Source organism: Ischnura elegans, chromosome 6 (assembly GCF_921293095.1).
Source record: "Ischnura elegans chromosome 6, ioIscEleg1.1, whole genome shotgun sequence".
Taxonomy (NCBI): domain Eukaryota; kingdom Metazoa; phylum Arthropoda; class Insecta; order Odonata; family Coenagrionidae; genus Ischnura; species Ischnura elegans.
Window position 1 is genome coordinate 42,729,630 of NC_060251.1, and position 20,299 is coordinate 42,749,928.

The 20,299-nt window shown below is 39.3% G+C and overlaps 1 protein-coding gene across 1 annotated transcript in view; it reads left to right on the plus strand.

The window, feature by feature from the left end:
* LOC124160582 (xaa-Pro aminopeptidase 1-like) overlaps positions 1–20,299 on the plus strand; it is a 154,522-nt gene that overhangs the window by 118,895 nt on the left and 15,328 nt on the right. The window contains exons 2-8 of the mRNA XM_046536466.1: positions 803–1,020; positions 3,619–3,798; positions 5,285–5,396; positions 8,873–8,989; positions 10,705–10,972; positions 18,153–18,273; positions 19,046–19,192. Of these exons, the coding sequence (XP_046392422.1) occupies positions 803–1,020; positions 3,619–3,798; positions 5,285–5,396; positions 8,873–8,989; positions 10,705–10,972; positions 18,153–18,273; positions 19,046–19,192 (1,163 nt within the window). The remainder of the gene's footprint in view (positions 1–802; positions 1,021–3,618; positions 3,799–5,284; positions 5,397–8,872; positions 8,990–10,704; positions 10,973–18,152; positions 18,274–19,045; positions 19,193–20,299) is intronic.

A 20,299-nucleotide genomic window follows, 5' to 3' on the forward strand; every position in this document is an offset into this window, starting at 1 on the left:
ACGGAGTGTTGCACTTGAAATGTCCTCCACACAACATTCAAGCAGGGATCAGGCAGTCTCTGAAAATTCTCTGCCACTGCCGGGATTTGAACCCGAGCCCGCCGGGTGGGAAGCCAACACTCTAGCCACCACACCAACCCGATCCCCTTGTTTCATATCCTTTGCATAGTAGTGGACGGCGTTGTGTGTTGTTCCCCCAATAAATTTGTAGTAGTAAATAGACCATTAAGGGAGTTGGTTCACATTTGCTTGACGCACTCAAAATTTCCCCCCAAAACTTCTAAATAATATGCAAATAGAAGTCGTCAAGGAGATTACTCGGTAGAGTACCCGAGCAGCCGTCATTAACGTTATTTTCTTCATTTTAATAAAAAGTGTTACTTTGTTGAACAATATGATTTTAATTCTTTTTAACCGGCCTTAATATTGCTCATGCTATATGTACTGTTGCTCAGGGGCGCAGCTAAGAATTAAGGCTGGGGGTTTTTAGGCACAATTAATACTTAGGGGTGTGGGGGTATTGCATAACCGCCAGGGTAAGCGGTATTTGCGGGGGCCCTCCTCCAAGAAAAAATTAAGATTAATGGTTCAAAATGGCGAGTTTTACGGCTTTCTGAGGAATATTTGATTAATTCTAACACTTCTATTCTTAATTAGATTAATTCTAAAAGTAATCCTAATCCAATTACGTAAAATGGATTAAACATAAATATTTGTGTGAGCTCGGGGGGGGGGGGGGTTTGTTCCCCAAAAACCCCTCGCTGCGCCACTGATGTTGCTTATGCTTCCTCTATCCATGCAGGATTCCTTCTGTTCCTTGTGGGTATTTGGGGCGGCGCCGCACCCTCTGCGCTCCCGACACCCGATCGGCTGTGGTGCGGGCCATCCAGCCGTCCCGAAGTGGAGCGGGTGGACACGAGGGAGCGGCTCCGAAGCCTCAGGGCGCAGCTGAGGAACGTGGAAGCCGTGCGAGGGTCCGCCATACACGCCTTCATCATCACGTCACACGACGAACACCAGGTGGGTGGGTAGGCAGGTGCTTATCCTCTATATAATTTCTACTATATAGATACCTTTTTCTCAACTTATACGCTACCAAACTCTACAAATGAGGTACCAAAATCCACAGAATTTATCAGAGAACATGCGACGGCATATCTTACTTCCTAAATATTGCTATTGTTTCCTAAAATTGGTTTTTAAAATAAAAAAAAATAAAAAAAATCGATTAAAAAAATCGATTCCGGCAAGAATGTCCTTATTCCAAGAATACAGTTAACGCCGTCGGATCCCTCCATGCCTTTTAATTTGACTCGCAGACAATTTCCCATTAAGGTTTCCTTTGCGATGACTATTAACAAGGCTCAGGGTCAGACTTTGCAAAGAGCTGGCTTATTCCTGCCTGACCCTGTATTCTCTCATGGCCAACTTCATGTAGCATTCTCTAGGGTAAGATCTTTTTAAAATATTTTTGTAAATATTAAGGAAAACGCTAAACAAGCATTAACAGAGGATAGTGTAATTACTTCCAATGCTGTGTTTAAAGAGGTCCTCTGACCTCAATATGTACATGAACATTCCAATTAAATTTGTACATAAGACCCTGCCTTTTTTCCAACATTTTAAAATTAGAAACGCGCCCATCCCTCTGTGGACCTGCATTGAAAAGAGCGGAGGAAGCCCGCTGGGAGCGGGCGCATCACGCTCGTATTAATAAAAAAATGATCTGATTTAAGAATTCGTAGTCTCCAAATGCGCGAATAGGTGAGAAAAAAATTATAAAAAAAGCCAAAGCCTAGTGTGACGACGGATAGCCGTGCCTGAGTTGCCTAAAGGACCTAAATGCAGCTTTTTTGAATATTGAGGTTTACGACCCGGATAAAACTTTTTCAACGGTAAAAATGATATTTTAGACCCCTTAGTACAAAATTTTCAACCGTATTGTCGTATCTTCATTTTAAAAAGCGGTTGAGGAGGTAGGGACCAATGTTTTCGTCATGATGTTTTCAATTTCTTTTTGCATCGCATGGGCATGTTAACAACAGGCCAATGGACTACTTGTAACAATACAATGAGGGTGATGATGATGATAATAATAATAATATTAATAAATTAAAAATTACAAACAATTTTCCACAAATAGTTTAACTGTCTATCCGCGGCGTATTACAATACATCTTTGTATTGAATTACTTATTAACCGTTTACAGTCGAATGTACCCATTTGGAAACAGATTTATAATAATTCATGAAAGTTATATCTCGCATATGCGTGCATAGTTTTTATTATGTAAATAAAGTAAGAAGTAAAAAAGTTTTTAAAAATCGAATCGCATGGCTTCTGTATACATTGGTCGTCAACAATACATTTTCAAAATTGCTTATTTTCATCACCTCTGTAGTGAGTGTGCGGTTTATTTGATATTTTCCTCTATACACTCGCTCTCCAGTAACAAATGCTCATTTATTTAAAAGATCAAAACATATTAAATTGCTAAAGTTAGCTTATTGGTTATTAATAATTATATTTATTTTTCAACTAATAAAAAAATCAAGCGGCGTGTTCCCATATGGAAATATGCTTGAAAAAGAGTTTCAAAATTTTTGCACGGATTTTCTTTCATAATATCTCTATATAAGTTGTGAAGCAAATAGGATATGATAAAAAAATTATAAAAATTAATTGGTAAGTAAGTTCGGTCTTTAAGGGTTTATAGTATTCAATCGATTAAGGTATATTTTAATGGAGTACTTTAAGAGCATTCTGACAGCCTCCTCTTTCTTCATGTATTTCCCCCTTCAATTCGCAATAAGGCCTACTCTATTTCATTCGAACTAACAATCCTATTCTCTTTCTTCCTCTCACTACATTCTACCCTCAAACACTGTTTTCAACATCCCCTTCCCAAGGGGTGTAACTAGGAATTAAGGCTAGGGGAAGTTTTAGGCGCAACTAGACCTGAGGTGTGTGATATATCCGCCAGGATAAGCGGAAGGTGCGGGGGCCCTCCCCCAGAAATGTTTTAAGATAAATGGTTCAAAATTGTGAGTTTTGTGGCTTTCTGAGGGGTATTTCATTAATCCTTACACTTTTCTAAAAGTAAATTAATCATATTTAGTGAAATGGATTAAACTTAAAAGTTTCTCTCTCAGCTCTGGGGGGGTTTTATCCCCCAAACGCCCCCCTCCTTTGCTGCGGCTCTGCCCTCCCCGCTAAGTACTCACTCATTCTATACCTTCAATCTCCTCCGTATCTCATCTACGAGCTGTCTCTCCTCACCATCCTCAGCATCAAAATTTGAGGAGTATTAAATCATTAATTATGTGTAAATATATGTTAAAAATTTTATAATAAAGATAAATACTGAAGTAAAGTCCAAATCAATATTAATGAATAATGTTCAGTCCATGCATTTGTTGTAGGTGTTCATATGAGTACCTCGAAAAAAATCTGAGCATGGTGCTGATTTCATGGCGCTGTTAGGAGGAGGAATCAATCAGATTAAAATGCCGCATGAAGTGAAAAAATCCGCCGTCTTAGGCAATTTATTTCGCTGAGACTGGCGAAAGTACGTACTGTTGGTTCTCGAATATTTACAACCTTATTTCATTTCGCAGAGTGAATACGTTGCAGAACACGACAGAAGACGTGAGTTTATCACGGGATTCAACGGCAGCTATGGCACAGCAGTTGTGACTATGGATAAGGCCGCTCTTTGGACAGATGGCAGGTATTATGTCCAGGCGGACCGGGAGCTGGGCTGTGAATGGATGCTTATGAGAGAAGGAAGACCAGAGGTGAGGACATGAGGAATCTACATGTTCATGCTACTTATCATCCAAGCTACCTCAATAGGCGTTTGGCAGAGGGTGTTTGGACACCAGCCGCTAGCTTATGAAGTAATTTCTACGACTCAATTTTTCCTCATTATACTTGGACTTGGTTGAATCTGCCTTGATTCTCAGATGAATTTATGATGATGCATACTCCTAAAATACCCTGAATAAGTACTAGCTTGTATGCTGCTCCATTATGTAGTGAAGGAAGTGACTGACTTGAAACTCACAAGTAATAGTAGATTTTCGATCGAAATTCGCGCTCCATCAAGTTCACGGATTCCCTACCTTTTTCCCGAATCGTTTTTTCTGACGACCTTTTTCCCGAATTTTTTTTTCCGAATCCATTTTTCCCGAATAACCTTTTTCCCGAAAGCTTTTTTCCCGAAACCCTTTTCTCCGAAACATTTTTTACCGAACACCTTATTTCCCGATTGTATAAAAAACAAGCTATTTACCGTAAAATTCAACAAGTGGGACTCCAAGTCCCTTACAATGACCCAAGAGATAAAACCCTCAAAACGACCGTTCATATGATGGCAGCTTTAGCGTTTGTTCCAGTTGAAGACGTTGAAACAACTTTCGAGCTTCTAAGAAAGTACGCGGATAAATATATTCCCAGACTTGAGCCAATTATTAAATATTTTCAAGAAACATACGTTAATGGTGTAAAAGCTGTTGGCAGACGACGCGCTGTTCCTCCTCGATATCCTCCTAATCTATGGAATCAACATGAAGCTACAAAAGCAGGTTATGCAACAACAAATAATGCATCTGAAGGTTGGAATAACAGCTTTAGGTTACTAGTCGGGAAAAACCACCCGGATATATACTCAGCTTTAAAAGAGCTGCAGAAAGAACAAGCTGACACAGAGATTTGGTTATGAAAAATACGAACTCATTTTTATACAATCGGGAAATAAGGCGTTCGGTAAAAAATGTTTCGGTGAAAAGGGTTTTGGGAAAAAAGCTTTCGGGAAAGAGGACGCGTTACGATTCGGGAAAAAATTCTTTCGGGAAAAAGGTCGTCGGAAAAAACGATTCGGGAAAACGGTCGGGTACCAGTTCACGAGTTATTTGAACACTGTTTGTTTACATCACTTAGTAACTGGTGACCCTAAAAACATTTCTTGGGAGTTTAGACCCTTAGGCCTTGCCGTTTCCGTGTAAGTGAGCTCTGATTCCTCTGTATGGACGATTCCTATATACTTACACAGAACATAATATAACCCTATGAAGGAGTAGTGTCGAGAACTACCATCCAGAGGACTCTGACTGAGCCGTTACTCTCGTGCCATCACCGGTCAATCTTTGAACTTCCGAACAATGCCTGTTTTAGATCAATCCCAAAGTAGTACAGAATATCCCCCTGTAGTTTATCGCAATGACTGCATATTTTATAACTTGAAATAATTTCTTTAGAACAAATTATTCTGATATTCCGAAGGTGCCTTCGATTCCTCAATGGCTGAATGAAACCATTGGACCTGGGAGAAAAGTGGGTGCAGACGCCCGTTTGGTGCCGCACTTCACGTGGACGGAATGGAGAGAGGAGCTGGGTAAGAACTATCAAATTCACATCCCACAAATAGTAAGGATAATCCACCATGCATCTTAAAGTTTGTCTGAAAGCAGCGGCGGATTAAGGGAGCGGGATAACCAACTGATTTGATTTCTGGATATTAATTCAGTTACAGGGAAGTGGGAGGAATGACATAGGATTTATGGCTTTATTAACGAATCCCCCTAGCAGTTACTAAAAATACGTTAAATATGGGCCATCTATTAGGAGCCTCTCAAATAAATGTTTTTATCTCTCAAGTCTGAGTAATAATGGCGACAAATAATTGTTGGTCGTGGAGAGGCCAGGGGAGGTTAAAGAAAGTATTCTAAGTAGGAGCTAAGGAACGCGAAATTGAAGTGAGTGGAATTACAATATCATCAATTGTTGATTAGCCACCTCGCAAAAGATCGATAGACGCCTTTTAAGTATACAATGCGAGGAATGCGATAAGGAGATTATTCATAGTTAGCCTTCGTAGCGAGACTGAGATAAGATTCGATGTATAATAAATTAACGATTAACATAAACGTAATGGGTTGCTAATATGAACAGCGTGAGGGAATAAATTATCAAGGGAGCACATTAGAGGCAAATGTACACAGATAAAGGGCAACAGTGTGAAAAAGGATAATTGAAAGATGAGTTTATACACAAAAATATGTCATGAGAGGAAGTTACAGACAATTCCGAGACCCGACGCCGTCCTCAGTCGGTCACCCATGTTCGACCGCTTGGGGGAGGCATCCCGTCGGCGCTGGATACGCCCCGGGAGCCCCGGTTTCCCCGATCGGCAAGTGGGCTCGGATGCCGACGCACCCCTAAGCGAGGCGCGTCGACTAAGAGCAAGAAAAGTGTCTCGAGCCTGCCGGCTCTCGGGTCTCCTCAAATCACCGTTGCCTCATCGGCTAGAGGGGATTCTGCCTTAGAGGCGTTCAGGCATAATCCCAAGGATGGTAGCGTCGCACCATCGGCCGCTCGACCGAGTACGTGAACCAAATGTCCGAACCTGCGGTTCCTCTCGTACTGAGCAGGATTACTATCGCAACGACCGGTCATCAGTAGGGTAAAACTAACCTGTCTCACGACGGTCTAAACCCAGTTTTTTCCAGAGTTTTCCCAGAGTTTTCAGATTTAGGATAATGTTTCCTCGTCACTTCATAGCAAAGGGAAAATATCAAAGAGAGCCTTTCGATATCGTGATAATTTTACAGAATGAATCAATGATATCTGTCAAATAAATCTGACTCGGGGTAAAAATTGAGTGCTCCAGCATTAAAAAAATTATTGAATGGTTTCTGGCGCTGCCTGCGATAAAAATGACATCAGTCGTGGTAATATCTTTATTGGTCAAATATGCCCATGGTCTCTGGATAGAGGTGATTAATTTCAATGTAAAACAAGGATGTATAAAGTTAATTCCGTTCAGCTTAGTAAAAACACTTGTCTGTTACCACACACTTTTATTTCAACCGACCATGGTTTCGGCAACTCGAGCCATTATCAAGTTCTCAAGTATCAAGCCTTGATAATGGCACGAGTTTCCGAAACCATGGTCGGTTTAAATAAAAGTGTGTGGAAAGAGACAAGTGGTTTTACTAAGCTGAGTATTAAAGATTTCCACCGTATCGCGCCGGACACTGTATCTTTTAATTCTGTTCTTGTTAAATACCCAAACTATCATAACATCGCCGCTGATAGTAAAAATTACCTTTGAAAATTACTCAACTACCTCCTTGAGGCGCGAAAAAATCAGGTGGTCACCGCCGTCTAATTGTAAGATATAGCTGTGTCGTTCATGAATGAATTGTTCCAAATTAAAGGTTCAAGGGCATGAACCGAATGAATTGAATCTACGTATTCCACTCGAATCGTTCAAAATGAACGATTTGTTAGAAGATTCAAATCGGCCGAATCCCAATCGTTCCAAATGAACGATGGAGGATTCAAATCCGCCGAATCCAAATCGTTCTAAATGAACGATGGAAGATTAAAATCCTCCAAATCCAAATCGTTCTATACGAACGATTTGAATTCGGCTTGACTTCATTGATGCTACCCATGAAAGGCTGTGAATCATCATTAGATCCTGACGAATGGCCATACAGGTTGGCTCTAAAAATGAAAATGCGCAATTCCGTGTACCGTGTAAAACTGCCTTGAAACCCCAATCAGCCAATCAGAACGCATGCCCGTACGGAGCGATTGCAGCGGAAAGTTTGACAATCGTGGGAACGACATAGATAAACAAACACGCTGCATATATTTTCGTGACGTGGGCCCTATGACAACGAGCTGTGATATCGGGTCACGTGACGCGAAAGGCGACAGCGGGAGGGACCGTGTGATCCAGAAAAATGATCAACTCGAGCGATCTCTCGAGTGATCACTTTTCGCGGCGAAAGAAAATGATCGTGTGTTTCAAGCAACAAAAAAAATTATACTAGGGATGGACAGATCCAGTATATTTTTCGGATCCGGATTCGGATCGGATCCTTGATTTTCGGAGCCGGATCTTTCGGATCGGATATTTTCGGATACGATGTCTTCCGCGACTTCGATCCGATGAAGGGAAATATCCGCGGGTATTTGGATCCGAGATATAGGATCCCACCATCCCTAATGTATACCATTACAGCTCTACTCAGCAAAGATTTTAACTACGTGTTCTTTTATGCTGTAAAGTTTAATGGCGAAATATGTCGCTATCACAATAATTACGAATGAGTTGAAAATTATCACATATTTCAAATGAAAAGTCTTGAAATAAAATTTCTCCCATAAGCTTCTCTGGGTTGAAAGGGTTAAGACCGGAATCCGTTGATAATTTTACGTATCATACCGGCCTGTCTCGTCTCCCAAATTAAACTTTCAACTCAAATGAACATTAAGGTCTATTCCTATTTCTTCTGTCTGTAAATCATATTCTCTTTTCCCTCCTCTCCGTCCTTACCTACCATTTTGAATGGCTTTAAGCGTATCCTTCCTTCTTAATTCTCTTTCCAGCCAGACGTTCTATATCTTCCGCATCTCCTCTTAAAGTTTCCTCTCTTTCCCTAAATTTTTAAAATAAAATTCGCTAGCTCTTCCTCTTTCCTTGTCCTCTCCACCAGCATCACAGGCCGGCCTCGGTGGCGGCGGGCTAACGTCCTCGCCTGTCAAACTAGAGGTCGCGGGTTCGTGTCCCGCCTGGGTAAGATTCTTCTGTCCAGGGCATGGTTCGTGAGCGTTTACTTGCTAAATTTGTTGAATGCCTCGATGTAAAATGGCCAAAAGGGGCTGAATTCGGTGGTTTTAGAATAAAATAAAATAATAAAAATAAAATAAAATCAGCTTCTCCATTCTTCTCCTCACATCTCGAATACTCCATGTCGCAACTAATCTTCTTTCCTCAAGGTCCACTTTTCTGGACGTAAAAGGTAAAGGGAAACTAGAGGTGCTTGTGATTATCTTTTCTTTTATATCGCACCGCAGACGGATTCGACATCAGGCTGATTCCAGTTTCCGAGAATCTCGTGGATCTCATCTGGACTACCGGCCGGCCACCCTACTCCGCCGTCCACGCCTATCCCTACCCCACAATGTACGCAGGTGAGTGGCAGCATTGGTAAAAATACCGGGCTTTTCAAAATGAACAGCGGGATTTAAGCTCTTTGTAATATTTATTAAACTTATTTTACAGCTATAAATCATGTGTCAAATGAAAGAGGCAGCTAACAAAGTTTTACTTAAAAACCTGTAAGTGTTCAATGCGAGCACCATTCGCCCCACGTTTCACGTCGAGACGATATGCGGGTTCTTCCCAAACGTTGTGTTGTTGGTGTCTCGCGAGTAATTGTTTCAACAGCAGCTTCTATCTTGTTTCTTAATAAGGAAAGGTCAGTTGGCAGTGAAGGCACGGAAGTTATTACAAGGTGCGGCGAACTTAATTTGTACAAAACTTAATAAAACCCATTGCATGAATCAGAAATTATTTCATTTATTTTTGTAATGTAGTTACATGTCTCAAGTTCTATTTTACACAGTTTTGAAGGTCAAATCAGGTAGATTGTCCCCAAGTCTCCATACACTGAGTGAACCGATTTCTGGGAACACTTCCCGGAGCCCCACATCTCAATTAGGGGCGATTTGGAGTAGCTCCACCAATTTGGCCCCTTGTGATTTTTTTCAATGATGCTTTTTGAGATCCCGTGTTTGTGTGAACCGTCCAAAGATCACACAAGCATTGAAGTCAAAAACATCCAAAAATGCCAATATAACCCCTGCTTTGCTACCACCAGTCATGACGATCGCCAAGAATCGGTTTATTGAGTGTATGGACTTCACCTACCTGATTAGTTTCTCAAAACTGTGCAAAATGAGACTTATGTTATGTGCCTCCATAATATAAAAAAACAAATAAAATGGTGTGATTCATTCAATGGGTTTCATTAAGTTTTGAAAAAAGTAAGTTATGCTGCATCACCGTGTATCACCTGGAGGATCATCGCCAAACGGGTGGCACTTTGCACATTACCTACGGATTTCGTTTTTGCAGACTGCAAAACACAAAAAGCTTCCTCTTCACTATTTACCATCTTCACTACTAGCGCTTTCTAACGGATTTTGGTAGAAACATTTAGTGCTCATGCGCATTGTTACCAACAAAAATATTATAAAAGTTATTCAAGTACAATCAATATTTGAAATCGTTAAAACCCCACTCTTCATTTTGAAACACCTGGTATAATAAAATACAGAATTTTCAAGCGCGCGAAAACAGGTCGGCTAAGTATGAATACTAGGAAAAGCCCATGTGACGTCATTCTGGTTCCGGCTTCCGCCTTGTGAGGTCACCTTGGTGCGAGGCTATGCGCGCCGCTACGATGTAGGCTGCTAGCAGGTAGCGCTTGTCTTAAATAAGGATAATTAATACCCTATCAAACATAGGAAACTCTCCGACCATAGGCAATTTTACTAGGTGATTATTAAGAGATGTTTCCCTGAGCTCTGTCCCTTATGCATGCATTGGTAATCTCAGACGATGTAAAACTCCTATCTACTCGTATAGAAACTAGGTCCCTGTGACGTCGCGTGGAGTGGCATCGCATGGGCGCCAATCTGGCCTTTTTCAAATGAGGTTAAAATTGACCATTAACATTCGTCTATACAGGGATTTCTAAAACCAAATAAATCGTATATTATGAATACACTAATGGTGGGTAACGAATCGCAATCAATGCCTTTCGTTTTCTTTGATGAAGGAAACTACCCTATTTATGAACGTTACTGATACCTAAAAAATATTTCACGAATATTTTCGCCAGGCAAGAAGTGGGAGGAAAAAGTGAAGGAGATGCAGGAGTATCTGCGGAAGCTGGGTGCGGACGCCATGGTGGTGACGGCCCTGGATGACGTGGCGTGGCTGCTGAACGTCAGGGCTCGCGACATTCCGTTCGTGCCAGTGGTTCGCTCCTACGTGCTACTCACCGCCTTGGCCGTTCACATCTACGCACCTCAGAACAGGCTCAACTCCACCTGGATGTTACGGAGGCACCTACACACCGAGTCACCCGTCAGGACTCTGCAAATCCGGTAGGTCCTCAAATTAGTGCAGTGTAATCCTAACTTTAATTTATTAATGTAAGTACACCAAAGGAGAAAGGATGAAAAAATATTTGATTTTTTCATGGCGAACTTAATCCTTTGGTGTACTTAACTTTGCACCCGTGCGCGTGACTGCGTATAAAGTCACTTGTTCCTGCAGTGCTATTAACGTAAGGTCAAACACGGCAGAAATGCTTATACGAGGGAGGTGTTTTCAGAAAATAATGGAATATTTTTTTAATAAATTTCACAGGTTTGGAGAGTCCATTTGTCCAGTGGCGTAACTAAGGATGTGCTTTGGGGGAGGGAATGGGATTGCCGAGGGTGCTCAGGCTTCAGAGAACGGGGACTCGCCTATAAGTACATTAGTAAACACAGAATAAGTTCTCCCATTCACTAGGAATCAAATATTAAAAAAAATGTTATTTACGATGATGCATGGGTGATTGTTAGTTTTTTCTCTTCCACCTAATAAGAGAAAATCTTTAGATACCTCACAGAGGTGACTCCACAAGATCTGGGAAAAGATTTTGAAAAATCACACGCCTAGAAATAAATTTGATATCATTTTGGCATTAAAGATTTAACTTCAAGTAGATTCAGTTGTTAAATGTCATAACTAGACAAAAGTTTAAAAAAATATTTCTCGGAAGATTATCCTCTCATTCCCTCCATAGTTACGCCACTGCATTTTAGAAATTTTCATTATGTTGGTATACATTCCCTTGAATTATTATCCATATTTCAGCTGTAATAATTGTTTATTTTGCCTTTTGCAGCCAGTACGGATAGGCGTATTTTTATGAGGCCGGCCATATACTTGTTTATGAAAAGAAATGGATCATAGGATGATTTTAAAACAAAGAATGATCAGTAATTAAGTGTGCGAAATTTTGCCAAAGGCCTATGGCGAGTTGTCTATGAGAGAAACAAGAATTTACGAGTCGTCTATGCATTTTTAAATTGGCCGTGAACAATTTGAAGACGACGAACGCCCTGGACTCGATGCAACTGATGAAAACGTGGAAAGAGTGAAAGAAGTGTTTATGAGCATTCAATTTAAAGAACATGTAAAGGGACTCTGTTTTGAAGTGACAACATTAGTCCTGGCGAGTTAATAAGTATTTTTTTCTTCCAAAAGAACTAAAGTTCCCGTTATTTTCTGGACCAACCTCGTACGTCCAATGGGTAAAAGCTTCAATAAATAAGGTAATTAAAGAATAAATATTAAGGAAACAATAAATAATACATACAATGAAGAGATATCATCTTTCTCAATCAACTAAGATAGCGAATCAATTTTATGTCACTGAGCAATAAACTATGTAGAGCTAATATCCGCTCCCAAAGTGAAGCCAGTAAGTTGATAAGGATATAGAACGGTATTCAAATACATGGGAAATCACGCATCTTAGAATTTTTTCTCAGATCATATCAAACGGATGAGTTGTAAACTTGGAAGATAAATTAATCGGATCCAAAAGCTTCAATATTTGAGTTTGATTGAACGAGAGCTTTGAGTAAGTGTTATCAATACGATTACGCAATTTCACCCATTTTAAGATTAATTGTTTCAGACAATTACACGGAAAAAAAAGTTTAGTTAGAACTATCGAATTCTGATGAAATTTATCAAACTTTTGGGTTCATATGGCACATTGAAAAATTCAGTAATTATTACTAAACCAGTTTGATAAATTCTATCAAACTGATTTGGTAATTGTTACCAAAATGGCCACAGCAGTTCGATAAAAACAATCAAAATCGAAAGGGTAATAAAACCGACGTAGCGTGCACATGTGAAAGATTTTCAACCCAGAAAACACTATTCTAAGTGAAAATCATAAAATTAGGAGTTTGACGTAAGTTTCTGCAAAAGAAATACAAAATAAAAAGTGGAAAAATAACAAGCCTGCATGTGTGAACGTGGGCCCCCCGCGTGGTAGCAACGGACTCTAACAACTAGTCTAAATCGGTTACCATAAAAATTAATGACTCAAACGCCATAATATATTATTATTGTAAATAATCAACCTTTGCTTTGAAATGTGAATAAGGTGTGACCACAGTTTCCCTTTGTATGCTTAAGAGGAATACTTGATGCACACAATTGCATTACGTAGTTACTCCATATGAATATCTAGTGCAGATGCGCAAGAAAACTTTATTTGCAGGCTTATTACATCGATATAGAGATGGCTTTAACGTGCTGGGTGACATCCTTAGCATGGATTGGGTCTAGTATGACGACTTTTATCACATGTTATTAAACATGATCGCGAATAGTTCCTCAGGGATACCTCTAATTAAAGTTTTAATGTGTCGAAATACACAAACATCTCCTTACAGCTTTAATATCTATGATAATATGCTATTCAATCAATGTCTTTGATGCACCAGCTAACGGGTAGTATTGCAATTTAAAGCAGGAAAAAACAGAAAAATGAACGTAAACAAAATTAAAACGTTATCGCCATCACAAATAAAGAAAACAAAAACATTTCTACCCACCTATCTTTTATGTAAGGCCTGTTTAAGAATCTTTCAACTGCAAATGTGTATTGGTATAAACATAAGAGGAACGATAGACCGTTCGATAGATTACGAAACACTTGGTAAATTCTATCAAACCAAATTTGCATAGAAATGTAGAGTTTGATAATTTTTACCAAACAAGCAATCACCTTTGTAAAATTAATCATAACTTCGATAAAAGTTATCAAACTCATAATCGTATTGAATTAATTCGGTTATTTTTACGAAACTCTTCCGTACAATTGACCAAATTATGCAATACCAAAATGTTTGATGAAATATATCAAGAGCTCACGCTAGCGTTTGGTAAAATAAATCAATTGCTTAATAATTTGTATAAAAGTTTAAGTATATTTAACAAAAATACTTCCTATCACACCAGTTCGATAGTTTTAATCAAATCTTTTTTTCAGTGTATAATCGCAAATATTCATTCAATCATAATTATTTTATGTCCTTAAAAATCCAGAGTAATTTATAAAATTTCGAGAAGACTAGATACCCAAGGTAAACTGTTTGAATTGTAATAGGGTGGTTTCCCATTTTTTAAATTGCCTTAATCGAAAGATTATTACTCCTAGAGTACGTATTTTACGCTTTTAGATTTCTAAATGACGATAAGTATCTATTTTTCGCGATTAAATCACAAGTGAAAAATTTCGAGCGCGCAAAAACGTGACGGCTGAGTATGAATGCTGAGAAAGCCAATGTGGCGTCATTCTGGTTCCGGCCGTCGCTGTGTGAGGCCACATTGGTGCAAGGCATTGAGCGTCGTTACGATGTAGGCTGCTAGCAGGTAGCGCTTGTCTTAAATAAGGATTATTAATACCCTATCAAACATAGGAAACTCTCCGACCATAGGCAATTTTACTAGGTGATTATTAAGAGATGTTTCCCTTAGCTCTGTACCTCTTGCATGCATTGGTAATATCAGACGATGTGAACCTCCTGACTACTCGTATAACATATGGGCCCCTGTGACGTCACGTGGAGTGGCATCGCATGGGCGCCAATCTGGCCGTTTTCAAATGAGGTTAAAATTGACCATTAACATTCGTCCAAACAGGGATTTCTTAAACCAAATGATTTGTATATTAGGAATGCACTAATGGTGGGTAACGAAATTGCAAATTCCATCCAAAGATTGTTTGCGTTACCATAGCTCAGTAACTAAGGCGTTGCGACCCCATGTTTACATGCGAAAATAATTAAAATTTTCTCCCCTGCTACCTCATGAATTCCTCCTGAAACAGCCTCTATGATACATATTTGAAATCATTTATAACCACTCTCGTCATATGCAATCTTGCAAAAAATAATCTCATCGCATGGCGTAAAAATGCGTACGTTGGTGAATTCTAATGATAATTTTAATCCTTCTCCCGGAGGTATCTGAGTAATAAAATGGATTGGAGCAGCATGACTTTTGATGCGGCTTTTAGGAGAGAAAATTCAAGACATTGATATATCGGTCCGTTATGACTGAATTCATTACGGAGCGGATGTGGGCCAAAATAATTTTCCAACGGATATGACCGTCGTATGAAGTTGGATTGTTATTCAGAACACCCAGTGGAATATCCGCGGCGGACCATGCATGCTCAGTGCTGCGGCATTGCGTCCCAGCAGACCCCTAAATCAAACTCCACGGCGAAGACTTCGGGGAGACCATGTAAACGGGGTCCAAGTCGAGAATGGCGTCAGTTGTCGTAAATACAAATTAGATGACGCAAGGCCGAATTCCAAATTTTCCGATGTTGCTAGCTAGTAGCATTGTGGTGTAAGAGATTCATCATCACTGGCCTAACTAACATTCTCCCTGCAAAAAGCTAATATTCCCACATTTAAAGTACTGTATCTCAGTAATTAATGAATAGAATGAAGTTAAGTGGGATTGAAAAAAAAATATTTATGCGTGTTCTCAATAGGTATATTATAAATTAGCAATTCGTTATAGCACTAAGAATATTTTTACATGCCTTAGTGTGACAAAAGGAACGGTTTTTCTGACGCTCGGAAAGCAGTAGCTCCAATTATAACGTTTTTTTCTTCAGGATTTCTCCTTGGTAAGATACTATAGTCCATGCCATAGAAGATCAAAGTCTTCAAAGTACATTCAAATTCCTTTGTAATGATTACAATTGGGCCAAACATTTTGCAATGAAAGCTCAGCTTCTTTTGCAGCTCTGCTAATCTCATATCTGGGTTATATTTCAGTATTTTTATTACGATCGATCGTATAATTAGAGAGATAAAACACTCTAAAATCTAAATCTCGACTATATTAGTAGAGTCGGATGATATGAGAAGCACATATAATTGCTACTCAATGGTCTCGCTGTTTAAATTTGCAACCGTGACTGAATTTGCTCACATATCTGCCTAATACCAAAATTATAGTTCACTGTGTCGAAAAACGATTATTTTTGTCACACAAACGAGGCAATCAGGGCCGGCCTTAGGGCGGGGCGATCGCCCCGGTCCCAGCGTTCGTGAAAAAAAATTAAAATATACGATAGTTTTGAAAACGCAATTTCAACTATTACTGTATTGTTAAGTCCGTGCTAGACAAAAAATAATATTATGAAAAAGGAATAATAATGCAGTAATTTTTATTGTGCAATTGCGTTTGTCAGTACAATACTGTGTCGTGTGAGTGATAACAACGAGTGAGAGAGTGGGGCGGAAGAGGAAGATGTTTGATTATGAAAGTAGTGACATGATTGTGAAGGACCAATCTCCAGAAGAAAAATTCAAAATCGAATTCTTCTACCCAATTGTTGACACAGTGCTAAACAGTGTTCAAGAAAGGTTTGGGCAGCTAAACAAATACTCGGAGATTTTTGGTTTTTTGTTTTCCCCAGAAAGTTTGAAATCTCTCCATAATGACGAAATGAAAGCAAAGTGTGAACAACTTGAACTTGAGCTTAGTGTAGGTTTGAATGAAGGGTTTTCCAAAGACATTGTTGCGTCACAGAAATTGAAGTGTTCAAAGATATGATTCCCGATTATATCAAAACTCCTAAAGGTATTTTGACGTATCTAAGTGAGCTACAGTAATTGATTTAGGCTTACAACTAAATAACTTTCATAATCTAACTTATAAAAATACATACCTATTGAAAAAGCGCGCTTTTTATGTTTATTTACGTTATAATTTTATGAATAAATATAATTATAAATTTTTTTTGTATTACACTATTTTGAACTCAACTGCGTGATGGTATCATAACGGCGTAATTACGTAGTCTGAATTTGGGAGGGGAACACATACTTAGCCAGAGAGAGGTAGGGATTCAAAATGCTCGAGTTTGTGGATGGGGTATAGAGTTTAATATTTTAAGTGAAGGGCCCCGCACTGAAGGTTCGCCCCTAGCCCCGCACCTGCTCGGGCCGGCCCTGGAGGCAATCCACAAGAAACATACATTCTTGATACCACAAGGAATAGTATAGTGATAAAAACTTCCCGCCTCGCAACCAGAGCGAGCTGCGAGTCCGTAATCGGTATCGACCATCATGGAACATTCCCTTCAAAAATTAAGAAAACTTGTAAAGATTAATAATATGACATTTTTCACAAGGAAACGGTGTACAGAAATAAATTTAACTTTTAAATTGAAAAATTATTTAATATTTTCAACTGGGAGCTTAATTCACGAGGTCTGCTCTCGCTTTGCTACTCGGTATCCCACGGAACAACTGGTAGATTGCTAAAAATATGTTGTACTATAATGTGTATGAAATCAATGACTTAATGCACAGCTTAAGCTTATCTTGGAAACTGATTGATGAGTCTGAGCTTTTCGGGGAGAGGAAATGTGACTTATAATAAAAGTATGAAAATTAAAAAAAAAATATTGCATGAAAAGGACACATTGTCGCTGCCTGACGATTTCCTAAAGCTTCGAGAAATTTAAATGAGAAAGATGAACATGTAGATATCTTCCCGATTTCTATTCGCCCATTTTTGCACCAATTAATAAATTACACGAAAAAAGCTTCTCGATCTTCTCCGGGAGATGTTTCTAGACATTCTTACGTTTCGAAAGGCGACATGCATCATATTCTGAGCGTGTCCTCACTATTGAATCGTAATAAACACTACTTTTCCCTGACAACAGTGATAAAAATCCTAGAACAGTTGTGAGCAGATTCGTGGGTATTAAAAAACATGGTACAGTGCGAAGCCCGAGAGACGTTTTTGCAATCAATTCACCGAAAAAACTAAAAAAATTAATAAAAGACAGTTTGCTTACGTAAGTCACGCGTAATTTTCCACTTATATTTCAATTTTACTCCACGACCGGTGTCAATACATTTTGGATTATTTTCACCTGAAGAATTGAAGTATTTGAAATTAAAATTCTTCAAAATAAGGATATAATAATATTTTTTTGTAAAATACCGGTAAATTTTAAATTACTAATATGTTAGAATTCCACCAGATTAAGCCTAAGAAAATCTATAATTATATATTCAGCTCTAGGGGGTGGTGGCTATAGTCAATGGTGGTTTCGAGAATTAAAAAAAAATAATATACAGCTATTTCGGATGTTTTGAAGTGAAATGGGGAATTTGAGGGGTTATAAACAATTTTTTATTGGTAATGCATCAATTTGATCTTTCTTCAAAGCATGTTCAACTACAGCGACATATTTGAAGACTTGAGGACACTGTCGCAAGCATGGACCAATGTCATCCTTCCCGCACGATATTCATTTTCGCCAGGTGCCAGTGAAGCCATTTACAGCGTGGTGAGTATAGCGAAATTCTTATAAACATCGTTAAAAGTATCCATGCGAATAGATATCGCCAAAAGAGAATTCACATAAAAATAGATTTTGTTTTTTCTCTGCATATTTTAATTTGTCAGATATTAAGTTTTGATACATTTTTCAAACTTTTTTAACTATGGTTAATTAATAAAACGGTGGACATGTAACACTTTTAAATAGCCAAACATTTATTAGTAACATTAAATTCTCCTATTTTGGTTTCAATATTAAAAAAATAATATCACATTACTATTATTGAATTTATATATGACTTTAAAATTTTAAATGTGATATAAATATTATTATAGCAGAAATTGTTATAAGTCGACCGTAAAGTCGGGTGGTAATATAAAATCAGAAAATATGTAAAGACAAAAATGTAAAATAGGAAGTACCGGCTTGGTCGATATGTTTCATCAACCACAAAAAATATCCAAAAACCAAAACACAAAACATAAAATACTAGGTACAAAAAATGTTTTTGAAAAAGAACTCAAAACCCATTTTTACACAATACATAATATTCTTCCAATATGATAAAATGTAACATAAAATGGAACCTTCTGGCTTAGAAGGCCCAATTTGTATATGAAAATGAAGGATTTTCATATACAAATTTTTTATTATTAGCATTATTATCTTCGAAAATTGTCAAGGGTGTTGAAATTTTCGCGGGTCGAGTCGAAACTTTTTTGACAGATAGTACCTCGAGTGATTCAATGTGTTTTGCGTACGTATGGATTTTTTTCAGGTGCCGCCAGGCAAACGTATGCCAATGGCATCACCCGTGATGATGGCCAAGGCGCAGAAGAACGAGGTGGAGCGGGAAGGGATGAGGAAGGCGCACATCCGAGACGCAGCCGCGCTCTGCGACTTCTTCGCCTATCTGGAATTGAAGGCAAGTACAGTTGTCCCTCGGTAATCCGGCAGATATCGGACCAAGCACTACCGGATCACCGAAACCGCCGAATTACTGGAAATCACTAATAATGATAAAATTAAACGGCAGCAGGCATGTTTTATTGCGTGCATATATATTGTCTATACACCTATATAACTATTTAACTAAAGCGGCTTTTAATGTTCTTCGTGCCACAACAGGGTGCACCCAAAACCTCCTTTTACGGGCACTTGTCTTCAGTTTTTTTCTTACCTGGTATGCAGTAATTTCTTGAAAAGCACTTGGCAGTATGACCTTCTTCTACCTTGGCAAGCTGCACAAAGCTGACATCGTGCCGGATACGGGTAGATTTCGTCAGCGCCTATGTGAACAACGGCGACCGCCCTCTGCGCCCCGGGCGCATAGCGCGGACCGTCCACGTCCGTGTGAAACGGGCCTAAAGTCGGCCTGCGGGTGTGCTGCTACCCATCGCTCATTTAAATAGGTTTACATAAGTCGCCAATCGCGTCACAGACAGGCAAATCGATCCGAACTCGACGGGTAAATGAGGTATAATTAGTGGGTGTTAACCGAACTTAACATTCATGATGTAGAGAATTGTCAAATTTATTGCCATTCAAATACTTTTCCTCGCAATCGAAAACTCTATGAGTAACGGTATGGTATAGTATGGTATTCGGAGGAGGCGACCGACAGCTGAGGTCGCATGCTCCATGAGGGAAGGGGTAGGTAAGGAAGGGTGGAGAGAAACCCGGCGTCGGCATTTGCCTGCTCTTAACGAAAGGCGCCAAGGGGACCTTTAACGTCCCTTCCGACGGACGGAGTGTTGCGCTTAAAATGTCCTCCACACAACATTCAAGCAGGGATCGGGCAGTCTCTGAAAATTCTCTGCCGCTGTCGGGATTTGAACCCGGGCCCGCCGTGTGGGAAGCCAACACTCTAGCCACCACACCAACCCGAACCCCGACTTTATGAGTAACCCTAAATATTTGAAGAAATTGGATTGCGCTGCCCTTATCGCCGGGGTGCGGAAATGTTTGAAAACCGATTTAAATGAGACCGAAGTGGTAGCTTAAATCAACCTCACATGGGTTGGAATTCTCT